The sequence below is a fragment of the Hemiscyllium ocellatum genome, chromosome 23, assembly GCF_020745735.1.
Source record: "Hemiscyllium ocellatum isolate sHemOce1 chromosome 23, sHemOce1.pat.X.cur, whole genome shotgun sequence".
In the NCBI taxonomy this organism is placed as follows: domain Eukaryota; kingdom Metazoa; phylum Chordata; class Chondrichthyes; order Orectolobiformes; family Hemiscylliidae; genus Hemiscyllium; species Hemiscyllium ocellatum.
Genome location: NC_083423.1, coordinates 5,172,162 through 5,188,333, shown reverse-complemented (window position 1 = coordinate 5,188,333; position 16,172 = coordinate 5,172,162). Strand labels below are relative to the sequence as shown.

At 41.2% G+C, this 16,172-nt stretch overlaps 1 protein-coding gene across 2 annotated transcripts in view; it reads right to left on the bottom strand.

Moving 5' to 3' along the window:
* Window positions 1-16,172, bottom strand: part of bend7 (BEN domain containing 7) — a 48,228-nt gene that overhangs the window by 26,030 nt on the left and 6,026 nt on the right. Inside the window, exons 3-5 of one of the 2 annotated variants that reach the window (XM_060842616.1) lie at window positions 7,688-8,011; window positions 2,776-2,892; window positions 818-1,107 (exon numbers count right to left, since the gene is read on the bottom strand). In XM_060842616.1, the coding sequence (XP_060698599.1) occupies window positions 818-1,107; window positions 2,776-2,892; window positions 7,688-8,011 (731 nt within the window). The remainder of the gene's footprint in view (window positions 1-817; window positions 1,108-2,775; window positions 2,893-7,687; window positions 8,012-16,172) is intronic. The other variant, XM_060842617.1, reaches the window with a different exon arrangement.

Genomic DNA, 16,172 nt, shown 5'->3' with positions numbered 1-16,172 from the left:
CTATTCAGACCAATGAGGGACTTGTATCAACAACTAGGAACATTGTTATGAAATTTCTTAATCTTCAGTGAATAATCCCTGATAGAAACAAGTCTGAGATGTTGGTCTGATCACAAAGTCAACTGAAGCAAAACATTCAGAATTCCAAACATTTTTCAGTTCCAACCAGCTTGTTTTGTAAATGACAAACCAAGTCGTACAGCAGTGGATCAACAGCTCTAAACAGAATACTCAACCACTTTTATCTATATTTTTCTTAATGACTGATCAACTTTTTCAAAACCAGGTATTGATCCAGTTTCACTTTAAAGATGTTAAACAAATGCAGCATTAAATTTCTTTATGGAATCAAAACAAAATTAATTCTCGTTACGTTTCTCAGTTCCTGAAGATACTTCCTCCTTTGCTGGACAATTGTCAGAGAACCTCTGGTTCTGTGATCAGCCAGCTGGCCATTAGCACTGTCTGGCTGTTTCATCACAAGCCTGTCATAGTTTCAAAAATTCATTTCCAGCAAAGGTCTCAGAGGTATTAGGAATGGAATTATTGGCTTATCTGAGGTCAGTTATAAAATACTCTACAACAGAATTGAGATCAGCTGACTTAGCGCAAATCAAAGATCAAATGCAAAAATATTAATTTGCTAGACGACTCATTGGGTAAACTTACTAAGCCAATGCCAAGCTTACACTCCTCTTAAAAGAAAATTGCAGTCTATACAGACTGTCGAATGGCTCTCTCTTGAGGCGTTAAACTCTGTATCCCATGTTCCAGGTAGTGAGCTTCTGCACTCTATGTAGTAAGTCCTTGTACTTACCTCTAAAAGATCATTGTTTTGTAAACTGTCCAGTTCTGAAATGTAACTTTGTATCCGATTTGGTAGGCTCTGCCTTGGATTAATCTCGGTGGTCAATTTCTCTGTTGATAATGAATGGCTCTTTTCAGTGTGTGGTAAACTGATGCTCTGATTGTGAACTTTAGGATTTGGTTGAGCTGGAGCAGGCCTGATCCTGTGGATCAGTCTTTTTTTAATGATTTTGTTCCGTAGCAAACTCGAACGAAATGTAGGAAGATGGGATGATGGAATGTGCACGGTGCTCTGAGGACCTGTAAAGAAACAAGAGGTTTTAATGTAATTCCAGGTCACGTTCTGGTGTCCGCAGTAGTTATAAAGACTTCATTTTCACAGATTAAAACTGTATTTAATAAATAAGTACTTCAAGCTAGAAAAAACTATCCATTTCTAAAATATCTTTTAGTTTTCCCTTTTTTGCTGTTGCCGTTTTGTGGCTCAGGGAGGGGCAGGACTAGCAGCTTAATGTTAAGGATAACATTGTAGATGTACTTAGGGAAGATATTCCTGGGAGAATGTCCGGTGAAGATGTATGTTGGAACTGAGAAATAAGAAAGGGATGATCACCATTTTCCTCCTTCACGATTTCACCAGTTTCCTCATTTCTCCTCCTCCCACCTTACCCAAGTTCCAACCTTCCAGCTCAGCACCGTCCTCATGACCTGTCCCATCTGTCCATTTTCCTTCTTCCCTATCTGCACCACCCTTCCCTCTGACCTATTACCTTTACCCACACCTCCATCAACCTATTGCATTCTCAGCTACCTTCCCCTCAGCCCCACCCCCCTCCCATTTATCTCTCCACTCTTCCAAGGCTCCCAGTCTCATTCCTGATGAAGGGCTTTTGCCCGAAGCGTCGACTCTCCTGCTCCTCGGATGCTGCCTGACCTGCTGTGCTTTTCCAGCACCACACTCCTGACTCTAATCTCGAGCATCTGCAGTCCTCACTTTTGTCTATAAATTGTGGAACACGACTAGGATCTTTATTTTGGCCCCAGCTGTTCACAACATATAATCAATGATTGGATGTGGAGAACAATTGTAATATTTCCAAGTTTGCACAGGACACCTAAACTAGGTGGGAACTACGCTATAAGAAAGATGATTTGCAATGGGTTTTGTGAGTGGTTAAGAATGAGGCAGACAGTAATATAAAGGGAAAAAATGTGAGTTTACCAACTTTACTTGGAGGAACAGATGTCCAGAGTATTTCTTACATGGTAAAGAAATGAGATGTATACATGGACAGGGTATCTTGTCAATAAGCCACTGAAGATTAGATACAAATGCAGTGGGCAACTAGAAAGTCTAATTGAACTTTAGCTTTGATTGCACGTGATTACATGGTGAATATCAATCCACAGTGCCACTAAGAATGGAGATCCAGGATTTTGACCCAGTAATAGAGAAGGAACAGTGATATCATTCCACGTGAAGGCTTTGGGTGACTTGGAGGGGAACTTGCAGCTGCTGGTGTTTCCATGTCCATCTAGGTGGGATAGATTGTAGGTTTGGAAGCTGCTGAAGGAACTGTAGCGTACTGCTGCAATGCATCTTCCAGATGGTACATACTGCTGATACTGTGTGTCAGTGGTGAGGAAGTGAATATTTAGGTGGTAGATAGGAGGCTACCATTCAATGTAGATCAAACCACAGGAACTTGCTGAATTATACAGCTCAATGCTATACTGAAGGAAGAATACTGAAAATAATTGGAAACTAAAGATTTAAGTAAATCACACTCACATTGACAAGGAACAGAAAGACTACTGATTAACTGTGAACTAGAGAAGTTTATTGATGCAGTCTACACTGTTGGAAGATTTCTTGTTACATACCTTGTTTTTCTTCCATGAAAGCATTTAAAATATAGAAAAAGGAAGAAACTTTACATCATTCTACACAATGAAATCAGACCATACCTGCTTGTCCTTGCATCAGTTCGCGTAGAGTTCGAAGTTCGTGCAGTATGGCTAATAATGTTGGCTGACAACTGCACATACAACAGTTTGAACCCATTGCAGAGTATGGCATCTCTCCTGCAGAACAATCCAATGTTCTAAATTAATTCTGCGTATGAAAAATGAGCAATAACCCTAGTAATACAAATAACATTTTAGGAGTGAGAAGGAACAAATTTTGATAAATTATGAGGTTGGGATTCAGGGTGAGCTTGCCAGTTGGATACAAAATTGGCTTTATCGTAGGAGACAGAGGGTGGTGGTGGAGGGTTGTTTTTTGGACTTGAGGTCTATGACCAGTGGTGCTCCACAGAGATCGGTACTGGTTTCACTTTTGTTTCTCATTTATATAAATAATTTGGATGAGAATGTAGGAGGCATGGTTAGTAGGTTTGCCACCAAAATCAGTGGTATAGTGGTCAGTGAAGAAGATTATCTAAGAGTACAGAGACCTTGATCAAATGGGTCATTGGGCCGAGGAGTGGCAAATGAAGTCTAATTTGGATAAATGTGAGGTATTGCATTTTCATTATACAAACAAGGACATGACTAATATAATTAATGTTGGGGGGCTCTGGCTGGTGTTGTAGAACAGAGAGACCGAGCAGTTCAGGTACATAAATTTTGAAATTTGCATCACAGGTAGATTGGGTGGTTAAGCAGCCATTTAGCACTTTTGCCTTCACTGTTCAGACCTTTGAGAATAGGAGTTGGGATGTCATGTTGAGGTTGCTCAGGGCATTGATTAGGCGTCTTTTGGAATCTTTGTGCAGTTTTGGTCACCCTGTTATTGGAAGAACATTAAACTGAACAGGACTCAAAAAAAGATTTACCAAATATTGTCAGGAATGAAAGGTTTGAGAGAGAAAAACAGAAAAGCTGAGATGGGCTGGGAGTGTTCTCACTGAAACACAGGAGGTTGAGGGGTGACCTTACTGAGGCTTATGAAATCATGAGGGGAAATGATAAGGTGAATAGCAAAGGTCTTTTTCCTAGGGTAGAGAGAGGAGAAAGATTTAAAAAGGACCTGAGGGGCAATCTTTTTACACAGAGAGTGGTTTGTGTATGGAATGAACAGCCAGAGGAAGTGGTGGATGTGGGTCCAGTTACAACACTTAAAAGCTATTTGGATAAGTTTATGAATAAGAAAGGTTTAGAAGGATATGGGCAAGCACAGGTGGAACTAGTTAGTTTGGGAACATGTTCTGCGTGGACTGGTCTGTTTCAATGCTCTATGACTCTGAGGTAGTGGCCATCTGATAGGTGATTTACCAATTTACTTATACAGATCTATTGCACCAAGTCACATTCATCTACCACCCTGATATTCACTGACCTACACGGGCTGCCTCTCAAGTAATGCTTCAATTTTAGAACTCTACTTATTTTCAAATCCCTCCATGTTCGACCTCTCCACTTCTGAATCCTCCTCAACCCCACAACCCTCTGAGATTTCTGTGTTCATTGAATTCTAGCTTCTCTTGCATTCCCAGTGCTAATCTCTTCACTTTTGGCCACAGTGCCTACAGCTGCCTGAACTCTAATGTCTCTCTGTCCTCTTCGATGATGCTGTTAAAACCTACCTCTGATCCAGCTTTAGCCAGCTGCCCTAATACTGTCATATGCGATTCAATGTCAAATCCTGTTTTGAGAGCACTCCTGTAAAGTATTTGGGAAATGTTATTACATTAAAGGAGCTATATAAATAAATATTGTTGAGGCACTTGTGCACCTGCATCCTCAGAACCCCTGCCGCCTCTCCTTTCTTGAGAATACGGTACCAGGATTGTTGGCGAGTCTTTGTTTTGAGGATATCTACTCAGTGTTGCAACATCTGCCATTGGCTTCCAAATGACAGGTCGGACTGATTCTTGATCTGCAGATCTTTGGGCACAAGTGACAGGCCATCCCACAAGGTCGTGGGACTTGGAGTGCAGGGATTGCCTGTCTGCTAGGGCAGCAGAAGAGAAAGAGATGCACAAACTGCCAAAATCTGCAGAGGAATACTGAAGTTGCAGATATGTAGGAAAATAATGCTAAAGAACTAAAAATGAGCTGAGTCCAGGTACTGGTTTGTACTAAGCAACTTACGTGTCAAACAATGTATTAACTAAGTTATGCAGAAAACATGGAAGATGAAGTAATTCAAAAGCCTCATCTGGACAATGAGTAATGAGGTAATGCTACCTAGGACCTGGGGTCTGGGCCAGTGAGGTAAAGGCATGCGATAAAGCAAATGAGCCTGAGCCAACGGGGAACAGACGGCATAGCTCGAAATAGACAAGGAAAGGAATAAGACGACGATGCTTGGGCGTGGAACCAGTGAAAATTCCAGAGACAAACCATTGTAGAAACAGATCTTAGATCAAGGATGGTGACAACATCAATGAGAGAACGAACAGAGCACCTGGCCAGCATCAGCAGCTCTCCTGCTCAGGTACTAGCTTTTATATTTCTGGACTACTCAGGGAGTGTTGGTGTACAAATAGGTTCTAGTTTGTGGTAAAACGTATAAGCTACATATGTATTGTCTAATACATTAATAAAGTGACTTGTGAGTTACGATAAAATGGACTCTTCTCCTCTCTATACAAGCCACTAAGTGTAGCTGGCAATTTCCAGGCTACAATACCTCCTTCTGCTTTCTCCCACTGCTTCATTTTTAAGGTGTTTGGACTCAAAGTGTGATCCAGGTTGATGGACAAGCTGTCTGATTTGGTACTTTTCATTAATGTGAGGAGATCGTCAGAGGGTGCTTACAGCTTTTTCTTTGTTCTACTCTGGAATGCTGATCATTTGAGAATTGAGAAAAAAATGGGAGCGGTTGAGGGAAACATTTTTCAGCCACCCAGAGATGGTGTACAATTCATGGAGATGGCTTTGAGATAACCTTTTTGGAATGTTTGTGGAGATGGTTTCAGAAGGACACTCATATTGGTTAGACAGACCTCCCATTGACTATGAGGTTGCAGAAAGGCATGGATGATGCATCTTCTCCAGCAGTCTCATTTGTTTGGATAAACAGTCAATGTTTTACTACAATACAGAAATGCGATGACAACAACTGCTTCGTACACCAGAGCTGTTGGTGATGTCTTAGTTGTCAAATACTCAGCTGGATGGCTGCTATACTGTTGGAGGAGAAAGTGAGGTCTGCAGATGCTGGAGATCAGAGCTGAAAATGTGTTGCTGGAAAAGCGCAGCAGGTCAGGCAGCATCCAAGGACCAGGAAATTCAACGTTTCGGGCGTAAGCCTTTCATCTGCAGACCTCACTTTCTCCTCGAAGATTTTAACCTACTGCGAATCCTCTTGCAAGGATGCCTTCCTTGAAGAAGCTCTCTTCCTCCCTCTATAAGGATTTCAGTGAGTCCCTCTCTCACTGCACCCCCCCAGGTCATCTCCTCTGCACAGAAGCTCTTCAGCCACGTTCTCAAACAGATTCACGACCACAGCCACATCTCCTTCCATTCCTGATGAAGGGCTTATGCCCGAAACGTCGAATTTCCTGTTCCTTGGATGCTGCCTGACCTACTGCGCTTTTCCAGCAACACATTTTCAGCTGCTATACTGTTGGATCAATGTAGGTGAAGTGCTGAGTAAATTCCAGAGCCTCTCCAACGTACAGGCAGTTTCCAGGTTGAAAGAGGTTCCAACCTTGAGTATGTTCAGACGTTCATTTGTACAAAGGTCAGGCCGGACAATATAAGGTAGCTATTCATAAATAAACAGAATGTTCCTATGTTGGATCTTTAAAAGTATAATTATGGGATAGTGTTCAAATGTACCAGTATTTGCAAGTCAGATGTTCAAAAGTCAGAGACTCCCTGTATTCATAAGTTGGAATATTTGGCACAACAGGGTGACTTTTATAGGAGGTAAATATGATTTGGTATTCCTGGATAACAGAGATACTTTGATAAATATCACACCTGGCATTTCAAACCTAGTATACAAAACTGATTTTCCTGCAGTCTGTAAAATAAAATTAAAAGGAACTTGATTATCCAAACAATCCAGCTGCAGAAACTTGCTCATTAGCCACTCTGTATGAATAACAGTAAATTAAATCGGAGCAGGAGGAAGCCATTCAGCTCTTCACTCCTACTTCACCACTCAATGAGATCATGGTTGATCATTTAACTCCACTTCACTTCACTTTCCTACATTACTCTATATTTCTCAACTCTCTCCTTGTTTAAAAATAGGTCAATGTTATTCGTGTATATGCTCACCAATAGAACATCCACAACTCCCTGCGGCAGAGAATTCCAAAGAGTCACAACCCTCCAGGTAATGAAATTCTTTCTCTACTCAATCCTAGTTTTAGCCTTGTTTTACACATTGATGTTGTGTGTCCCCAATTCTTGATGATGAAATATGTATGGAACATCCTTAATTGTTTGATCGCCCACCACCATTTATGACTGGGTGTGGCAGGACTGCAGAGCTTATCCACTGGCTGTGGGATGACTTAGCTCCATCTATTACACACTGCACCTGAGTTGCCATGAAAAAAGTCCCATGCCCCAAGAATACTTATCTTATTGATCAGATAAGTTTATATCTCATGTGTTCTGTATATTTACCATTACCGGACAGAACAGAAAAAGGCATGTTGAAATCACTGGATTGATCTTCATCTCCTTCATAAAGTTCACACCTCTAAAAGATGTGTGTTTGGAGCACCTTTTGAAAACTGCTGAGAGGCACGAGTCAATAATATTTTGGATGGAGATTGTTTAAACATTTTTTAGCTCAGAAAAATGTACTTGGCACACAATGTTTTTATGTTTTCTGAAAAAAACTAGATTATTAAAATTCGCATACTGTCTCTAAAATAAAAAATTCACACACCATTCCCTTCTCGCATACCTTGAAGTCTTTCAGTATTTGATGCTATGACTGGTTTAGATGATCTGGATCCTTCGCCACTATATCCTCCTGAAACACAGGATTTCTGTCTTTGAGTTTGGATATCTTTCCAGATTGTACTCTGGGATGAATGAGGCTGATCGGGACAGACATTGGCCTGGTTTACATTACGTTGCAGCCATGTTAAATTTGAAGCTCCTGGTTCCACCTTCAGTTTTTCTTGACCAGGCATCATTTGCTGCTGGATTCTTACACTGTTAACCTTGTTATTTAAAAAGCGTCTCATTCCTGACACTTGTTTCTTCAATCCCTCGCATACGTCACCTAGCAAATTACACCAATAATTGTTCAATTTGAAAATTACATCAATAGTTATTCAATAAAAAAGCTTGTATTGTTATATATGCATGAACAACAGTGCAATTCAGGATTGTGTCAGAAGTCAAACACCAGGTTGTAGTCCAACAGGTTTATTCGAAATCCCAAGTTTTCAAAATGCTGCTCCTTCGTCCAGTGAAGTCAAGTGAAAGAGCAGCACCCCAAAACTTTGTGATTTTAAAAAACCTGTTGGACTATAACCTGGTATCATGTGATTAGATTCCCTACAGTACGGAAACAGGCCCTTCGGCCCGACAAGTGCACACCGATCCTCCCAAGAGTAACCCGCCCAGACCCATTCCCCTACCCTATATTTACCCCTGACTAATGTACCTAACACTATGGGCAAATTAGCATGGCCAATTCACCTGACCTGCACAGCTTTGGACTGTGGGAGGAAACCGGAGCACCCGGAGGAAACCCACGCAGACACGGGGAGAATGTGCAAACTTCACATAGACAGTTGCCCGAGGCAGGAATCGAACCCAGGTCCCTGGCACTGTGAGGCAGCAGTGCTAACCACTGAGCCCCCGTGATGTCTGACCTTCTTCACCTCAGTCCAACGCCAGCACCTCCACATCAATTCATGATTATAAGTGTTTAAAAGTAAAACTGTTCTGTTGTGGCAAACACCCCAAGCTGCTGAAAGAAGCCACTGAGGAAGTGGCAGAAGGTTTGATCACACGTTAAAAATTGTGGCAGGGTCTGGAAGAAAACCATTGGGAGACTTCTGTTCAAGGGGACATCAAAGAGTAAACTATGAGCCAAATAACTCAGTGGTACATTTCAGACTCAGACTCCATAATGAATTGTCATTTAAAAATATTAGTCAAAATAACAAGGTCAGTTAAAGGCAAAAGCAAATAGACAATAGACTATATGTGCAGGAGTAGGCCATTCAGCCGTGTGAGCCTGCACCGCCATTCAATATGATCATGGCTGATCATTCCTAATCAGTATCCGCTTCCTGCCTTATCTCCATAACCCTTGATTCCACTATCTTTGAGAGCTCTATCCAATTCTTTCTTAAATGAATCCAGAGACTGGGCCTCCACTGCCCTCTGGGGCAGAGCATTCCAAATAGAAAATGCTGAAGATGCCAAGCAGATCTGGCAGGGAGAGAAACAGAGCTAACATTTCAAATTGATACCTTTTCATTAGAACATTCATTATAGTTCAAACCAAGTTGTGTATGACAAATTTAAGAAACCTCTTTGAAACAAATTACCAACTGGACAGTAACACGTAATGCAGTAGATGCAGTTTGTTAGGACTTCCAAAAAGTATTGAAGGAGTGTGATAGCAGGACCCTTAAAAACATCCAAGTATTGTGGTGAAAGGAGCAATGTAACTTGATCAATGTAACATAGATAGAAAGATAGCTGAATTGATCACCTCAAGATCCATCCTTCGTCCTATTGGCCTGTCCTCTGCCACTGCAGTCTTTGTTTAAAAAATTATGAAATATGAGTAGCGGTGCCTCTGACACATCTTCCCAGGATTCTCTTAAAATATCTGGATCTATCCAGACTAGGCATTTATCCTCCAAGTTATTTAGTTTACATCCTTTTTAAAATATATTTTAGAACTGCACTTATCACATTGCTCATAACATCATGCAGTGTTATTCAATAACCTAGCTCCCTGGTAAGTATTGAAGCAAAATAATGATTTAACCTTTCTGTTATTTCTTGATAAATGTTGTACTATCCTGTCCATCCATTCCCATCATGGCCTTTTGTTTTTAATTGATGAGGTTATCCCTCTGCTGTCTGTCTGCTTTACATGAGCCTCTTACTTATTCTGCAATTGCTCCCTTATGGCATTCCACTCATTATTTAGTTTGCTCGTCTTTCTGTAGATATTTTCCTGCATTCCACTGAATGTCAATAACTATTGTTATCTGACAAAATAGTTGGCTACTTTATCGTTCCAAGTTCTATTCTTAGCTCTGCATTTTACCTTTCCTCTAACATTAAACTGTGTTATATATGGTCATGATTGACCGGGTGTTCCTCTGCATGTACTTCTCTGAACTGCTCCAGTATACTCCCATTGCTAGATCAATAGTGAACCCTCCTTATTGGAGTTTTAGTCTGCTTAGCAGTAAGGAAGCCTGCATACATTGTAAGAAGTCGATCTTCTTATCCCCTTTCCCTACCTCTAGATGATGATAAATTTGCAGAAATGTTTTGGATATCATAGATGCCATAGTGCAGATACCGTATCCAGCTTTGGGCATCAGTGCTATACTGGGATCACTAAGGCCACTGTAGATCTCACAAGATCATCCTTGGGAAGGCTAACTCTACACAAGTAGATACTTAAACGGTTTCCACAACAGCACAGAATGAATACGAAAGATTATCTAAAATAGTTTTGAAGCATTTTGACAGAAAAAAAAATAGTAAAATATTAATTCTTCTAATTACACAATCAGCGATGAGGAATCAACAATTTATAAATAAGCTCAGCAGCTGGGCAGCATCTGGGGAGAGAAATACACTACTAACATTTTGAGTCCAGTGACTTCCAAAGAAGGGTCTATTCTGAAGTAGGGTCACTGGACTCAAAACGTAAACTGTTCCTAGCACCACAGATGCTGCCAGACCTGCTGAGTTTCTCCAACAATTTATTATTTTGTTCATTTCAGATCTCCCATATCTTTGTTTTATATTAACCAACAATTTCTCTTTTTTTAAATTCACTCTTGGGACAAAGACATTGCTGGTTGGACCAGTATTTAGTGGCCGTCCCTCATTCCCCCCTGAGGTGGTGGCAAGCTGCCTTCTTGAACCGCTGCAGTCTGTGTGCTGAAGGTAGACTGCCCAGGCTTTGAGAACACAACGAAGGGATGGCGATGTATTTCCAAATCAGGATTTAATCCATTGTAAGCACTTAGTTCTATCACTTGCTGATTATGCTTATCATCTGTGCTGTGTCTAACAGGAGAGTAAGAGAGACAGTGTTTGGGAAAAATCTTTATGAAGTTGCTTAAGTCTGGAAAACACTACTACATATAGTACTCAGACAGAGACTAGTAATTTTCTAAGTGAAAAGTGTACACATATTTGAAGCAGAACAAGATAAAGAGTCAAGAGGATGCAGGAGAATGGGATTAGTTTTGGATTGTTCTTCAGAAACGGTGTCGTGGACAGTGAAGAGGGTTACCTCAGATTACAACAGGATCTGGACCAGATGGGCCAATGGGCTGAGGAGTGGCAGATGGAGTTTAATTCAGATAAATGTGAGGTGCTGCATTTTAGGAAAGCAAATCTTAGCAGGACTTATACACTTAATGGTAAGGTCCTAGGGAGTGTTGCTGAACAAAGAGACCTTAGAGTGCAGGTTCATAGCTCCTTGAAAGTGGAGTCACAGGTAGATAGGGTAGTGAAGAAGTCATTTGGTATGCTTTCCTTTATTGGTCAGAGTACTGAGTACAGGAGTTGGGAGGTCATATTGCGGCTGTACAGGACATTGGTTAGGCCACTGTTGGAACATTGCGAGCAATTCTGGTCTCCTTCCTATTGGAAAGATGTTTTGAAACTTGAAAGGGTTCAGAAAAGATTTACAAGGATGTTGCCAGGGTTGGAGGATCTGAGTTACAGGGAGACGCTGAACAGGCTGGGGCTGTTTTCCCTGGAGCGTCGGAGGCTGAGGGGTGACCTAATAGAGGTTTACAAAATTATGAGGGGCATGGATAGGATAAATAAGCAAAGTCTTTTCCCTGGGGTCAGGGAATCCAGAGCTAGAGGGCATAGGTTTAGGGTGAGAGGGGAAGATATAAAAGAGACCGAAGGGACAACTTTTTCACACAGAGGGTGGTACGTGTATGAAATGAGCTGCCAGAAGATGTGGTGGAGGCTGTTACAATTGCAACATTTAAGAGGCATTTGGATGGGTATAAAAATAGGAAGGGTTTGGAGGGATATGGGCCGGGTGCCGGTAGGTGGGACTAGATTGGGTTGGGATATCTGGTCGGCATGAACGAGTGGGACCGAAGGGTCTGCTTCCATGCTGTACATCTCTATGACTCTATCCCAAAAGCACAATGAAGCAACGGGCTTCTTCCTACCCTGCAAAGGTCCGTGGTCGTACTTGGATTCAACGACACAAAGAAACTTTCATCGCTGGTCATCTGAAGTAATCTGTCTAATCAGCTGGAACTACTCTCGCATCGATCAAAGCTGATGATTTAAGCCATTCCCCAGGAGAAGGCACAGATACAAGGTAATTTACAAAAATGGAACAAGTGTAATGAAAGAGAAAAACTGTTAATATAATATGATGGGGTCACTCTTCTATGGCTCTTTGCAGGAAATTCTAAGCTGCAACTTAATTTTATACAGCACTTTTAATATTGGGAATTGTCCCAAGGAATTATTCAAAAGTAACAACACTGTGCCCAAAGATGAAATATTTAGAGATACAATGGCTGAATTCTGATATTTATTTTTGCAATGTAGATTACTTATTAAAAAGAGGACCTTATAAATAATTATAAGAATATGCTGTAACTACAAAAATTGTTGGAAAAAATTAGCCTTTATACTGTCTTCTATCACATCCTACTTTACTCTCTCACTGTTATTAGTTAATTTCAATTCATTGAAAATTGGAATGAAGAGTCTAATGATGACCATGAAACCACTGCCGAAGAGTGTGGTGCTGGAAAAGCACAGCAAGTCAGGCAGCATCTGAGGAGCAGGAGAGTCGGCGTTTCGGGCATAAGCCTTTCATCGGGAATGAAAGCATTGCTGATTGTCAGGTAAGAAAATCCCCACCTGGTTCACTAATTTCCTTTAGGGAACGAAACTGCCGTCCTTACCTGGTCTGGCCTACATGTGATTCCAAACCCACAGCAATGTGGTTGACTCTTAACTGCCCTCTGGGTAATTAGAGATGGGCAATAAATGTTGGCCTAGCCAGTGAGCCCTCATCCTGTGAATAATTTAACAAAACATTACTCCTTTAAACATTACGTGCAAGTTTCTGCCCTTTTGACCACAGGGGATTTGGAGAGCTGGATTTATTAACTGATATCTGTCAATTATATTTATTTAAAGCCACAATTAAGTCTGAGGAAAGGCATGGGGCAAACATTCATTGCCCATCGCCAATTGTCCTTGAGAAGGTGGTGGAGAACTGCCTTCTTGAACCACTGCAGTCCATGTGCTGTAGGTAGATCCACAATACTGTTAGGGAGGGAATTCCAGGATCTTGACCCAGTAACACTGAAGGAACGGCAATATATTTACAAGTGAGAATGGTGATTGGCTTGGATTGATGATGTTCCTGATATCTGCTGCCCTTGACCTCTTAGGTAGAGGTGCTATCCAAGCTGAATAGAGAGCATCTTATAAATGGTACACACTGATACTTTTAAACATCAGTGGAAAAGGGAGTGGATGCTTATGTATGTGGTACCAAACTTCTTCAGTGTTGTTGGAGCTGCACTCATCCAGGCAAGTGGGAAGTATTCCATCATACTCCTGACTTATGCCTTGTAGATGGTGGACAACTTTTGAGCAGTCAGGAGGTGAGTTATCATTGCAGGATTCCTAGCCTCTGATTTGCTCTCCAGGCCAGTATATTTATCATGTTAAAAATCACACAACACCAGGTATAGTCCAACAGGTTTAATTGGAAGCACACTAGCTTTCGGAGCGACCCTCCTTCATCAGGTGATTGTGGAGGGCTCAATTGTAACACATAATTTATTGCAAAAATTTGCAGTGTGATGTAACTGAAATTATACATTGAAAAATTGATTGTCTGTTGAGCCTTTCATCTGTTAGAATACAGTGATAGTTTCACTTCTTTCATTTGTAAATCACAAAACCCTTTTTTTAAAAAAGTTCCATTCTCGGGTTAGCTGTTAACAATGGTGATAGCTAGACAATACGTTGAAGGTGTTAGCCCCCTGTGTTCTCTGTCTATGACCAGTTGGGGAACACTTCAGTGGTCCAGGACATTCAGCCTCGGACCTTCAGGTGACCATCCTCCAAGGTGGACTTCAGGACAGGCAGCAGAGGAAAGTGGCCGAGCAGAGGCTGATAGCTAAGTTCAGTACCCATAGGGAGGGCCTCAACTGGGACCTTGGGTTCATGTCACATTACAGGTGATCACCATTGCACTATACACACACACACACACACACACACACACACACACATACACATACACACACACACACCCACACACATCCTTATAGCCACACACACTCCCACATGCACCCTGTCACAGACTTAAGACACTCTACACTCACTACACACACACGTTCTCACACTCACAACCCCCACCCCAGACAGACAGAAAGACACACAGACAAAGACCCAAATGCACACATATATTTTGTGGGGTGAATTTGTACTTGCAGAGTTACATTGCACTTTGCTCAAAAACTGCATACATTCATGTAGAACTCTGAGCTCAAAAACTGCATGGATTTATGTGAAACTCTGTTATCTCACTTTTTAGATTAGAATCAATCTAAACATCAGGTCATAGACAGAGAACACAGGGGGCTAACATCTTCAACATATTGTCTAACTATCACCATTATTAACAGCTAACCCGAGAATGCAACTTTAAAAAAAAGGGTTTTGTGATTTACACATGAAAGAAGTGAAACGATTACTGTATTCAAACAGATGAAAGGCTTAACAGACAATCAATTTTTCAAAGTATAATTTCAGTTACATCACACTGCAAATTTTTGCTATAAATTCTGTGTTACGATCGAGCCCTCCACCATCACCTGATGAAGGAGCATCACTCCAAACGCTGGTGTGCTTCCAATTAAACCTGTTGGACTATAACCTGGTGTTGTGTGATTTTTAACTGAATATACCCCAGTCCAACACTGGCATCTCCAAATCATGACTACTATATTTATATGTCAAGTTCCTAGGAGTGACAATAACTGACAATCTGTCCTGGACTTCCCACGGTAGATGTGACGGTCACGAAGGCACAACAACCTCAGGTGGCTTAAAAATTTAAGCGTGTCCATAAGGACCCTCACCAACTCTTATAGATGCAGAATGGTGCATAATGGCTTGGTATAGCATCTGCCCAGGACCATAAGAAACTGCAGAAAATTGTGTGCACAGTTCAGACCATCACGGAAGCCAACCAACATCCCACCCACGGACTCCACTTACACTTCTCACTGCTGCGGAAAGACTCCCAACATCATCAAAGACTCCTCCCACCCCGGTAATTCTCTCTTCAAACCTCTTCCATTAGGCAGAAGATACAGAAGCTTGAAAACACACCAGCAGGTTCAGCAACGGCCTTTTCCCAGCCTTTGTTAGACTGATGGATGGACTCTCTAACTTCAACTTATGTTGCTCTCACTAATGTTAATCTTGCTTTGTGCACATCCTGCACAGCCATAACCTTGTATGCCTTGCCCTGTCTGAGCACCCAATGATCTGTATGTCCTTGTTTGCTATGATCTGTCTGTACTGCTTACAATACAAAGCTTTTCACTGTACTTAGGTACATGTGACTGCAATAAATCAAATCAAATAAAACGAGTCCAGTTCAGTTTCTGTTCAATGGTAACTGCTAGGATATTGACAATGGGGGAATTCATCATTGACTGTCAAGGGTCAGTCGTTAGATTCTCTCTTATTTGTCAGGCATGAATGTTACTTGTCACTTTTCAGCCCAAATGTGTCTCACTTGTCTTGAGAAAAGCTTGTAAAGTTATGGAAACTGTCACTTATTACTGTATGTCATTTCAACCTGTCAGAGGAAGGAAAGCACTTGATGGGTTATGAGGAAAATAATCAAACATTATCTTGAAGAAGTGTTCAGAAGGATATGATTGCAATGAGTTCACCATGAAAGCCCCACCTGAGGGGTTGTCACCTTCAGGTTAAACCTCCACTTGTCCCTCCCTCTAATGACAGAGCAGTTCCATGGTCCTCTAGGACTATGGTGACTTTTACTTAAGCTGTAGACAGTCAAGTGTTTAAAAAATTATGTTTAAAAATGTAATTAGTTCATATATAACTTTGTTTCTTCCTCCTGGTTTTAACAATAGTCATTAGCCCTTTCCTTGTGGTTTCTATTTTGCTTAAAATTAAATAAATAA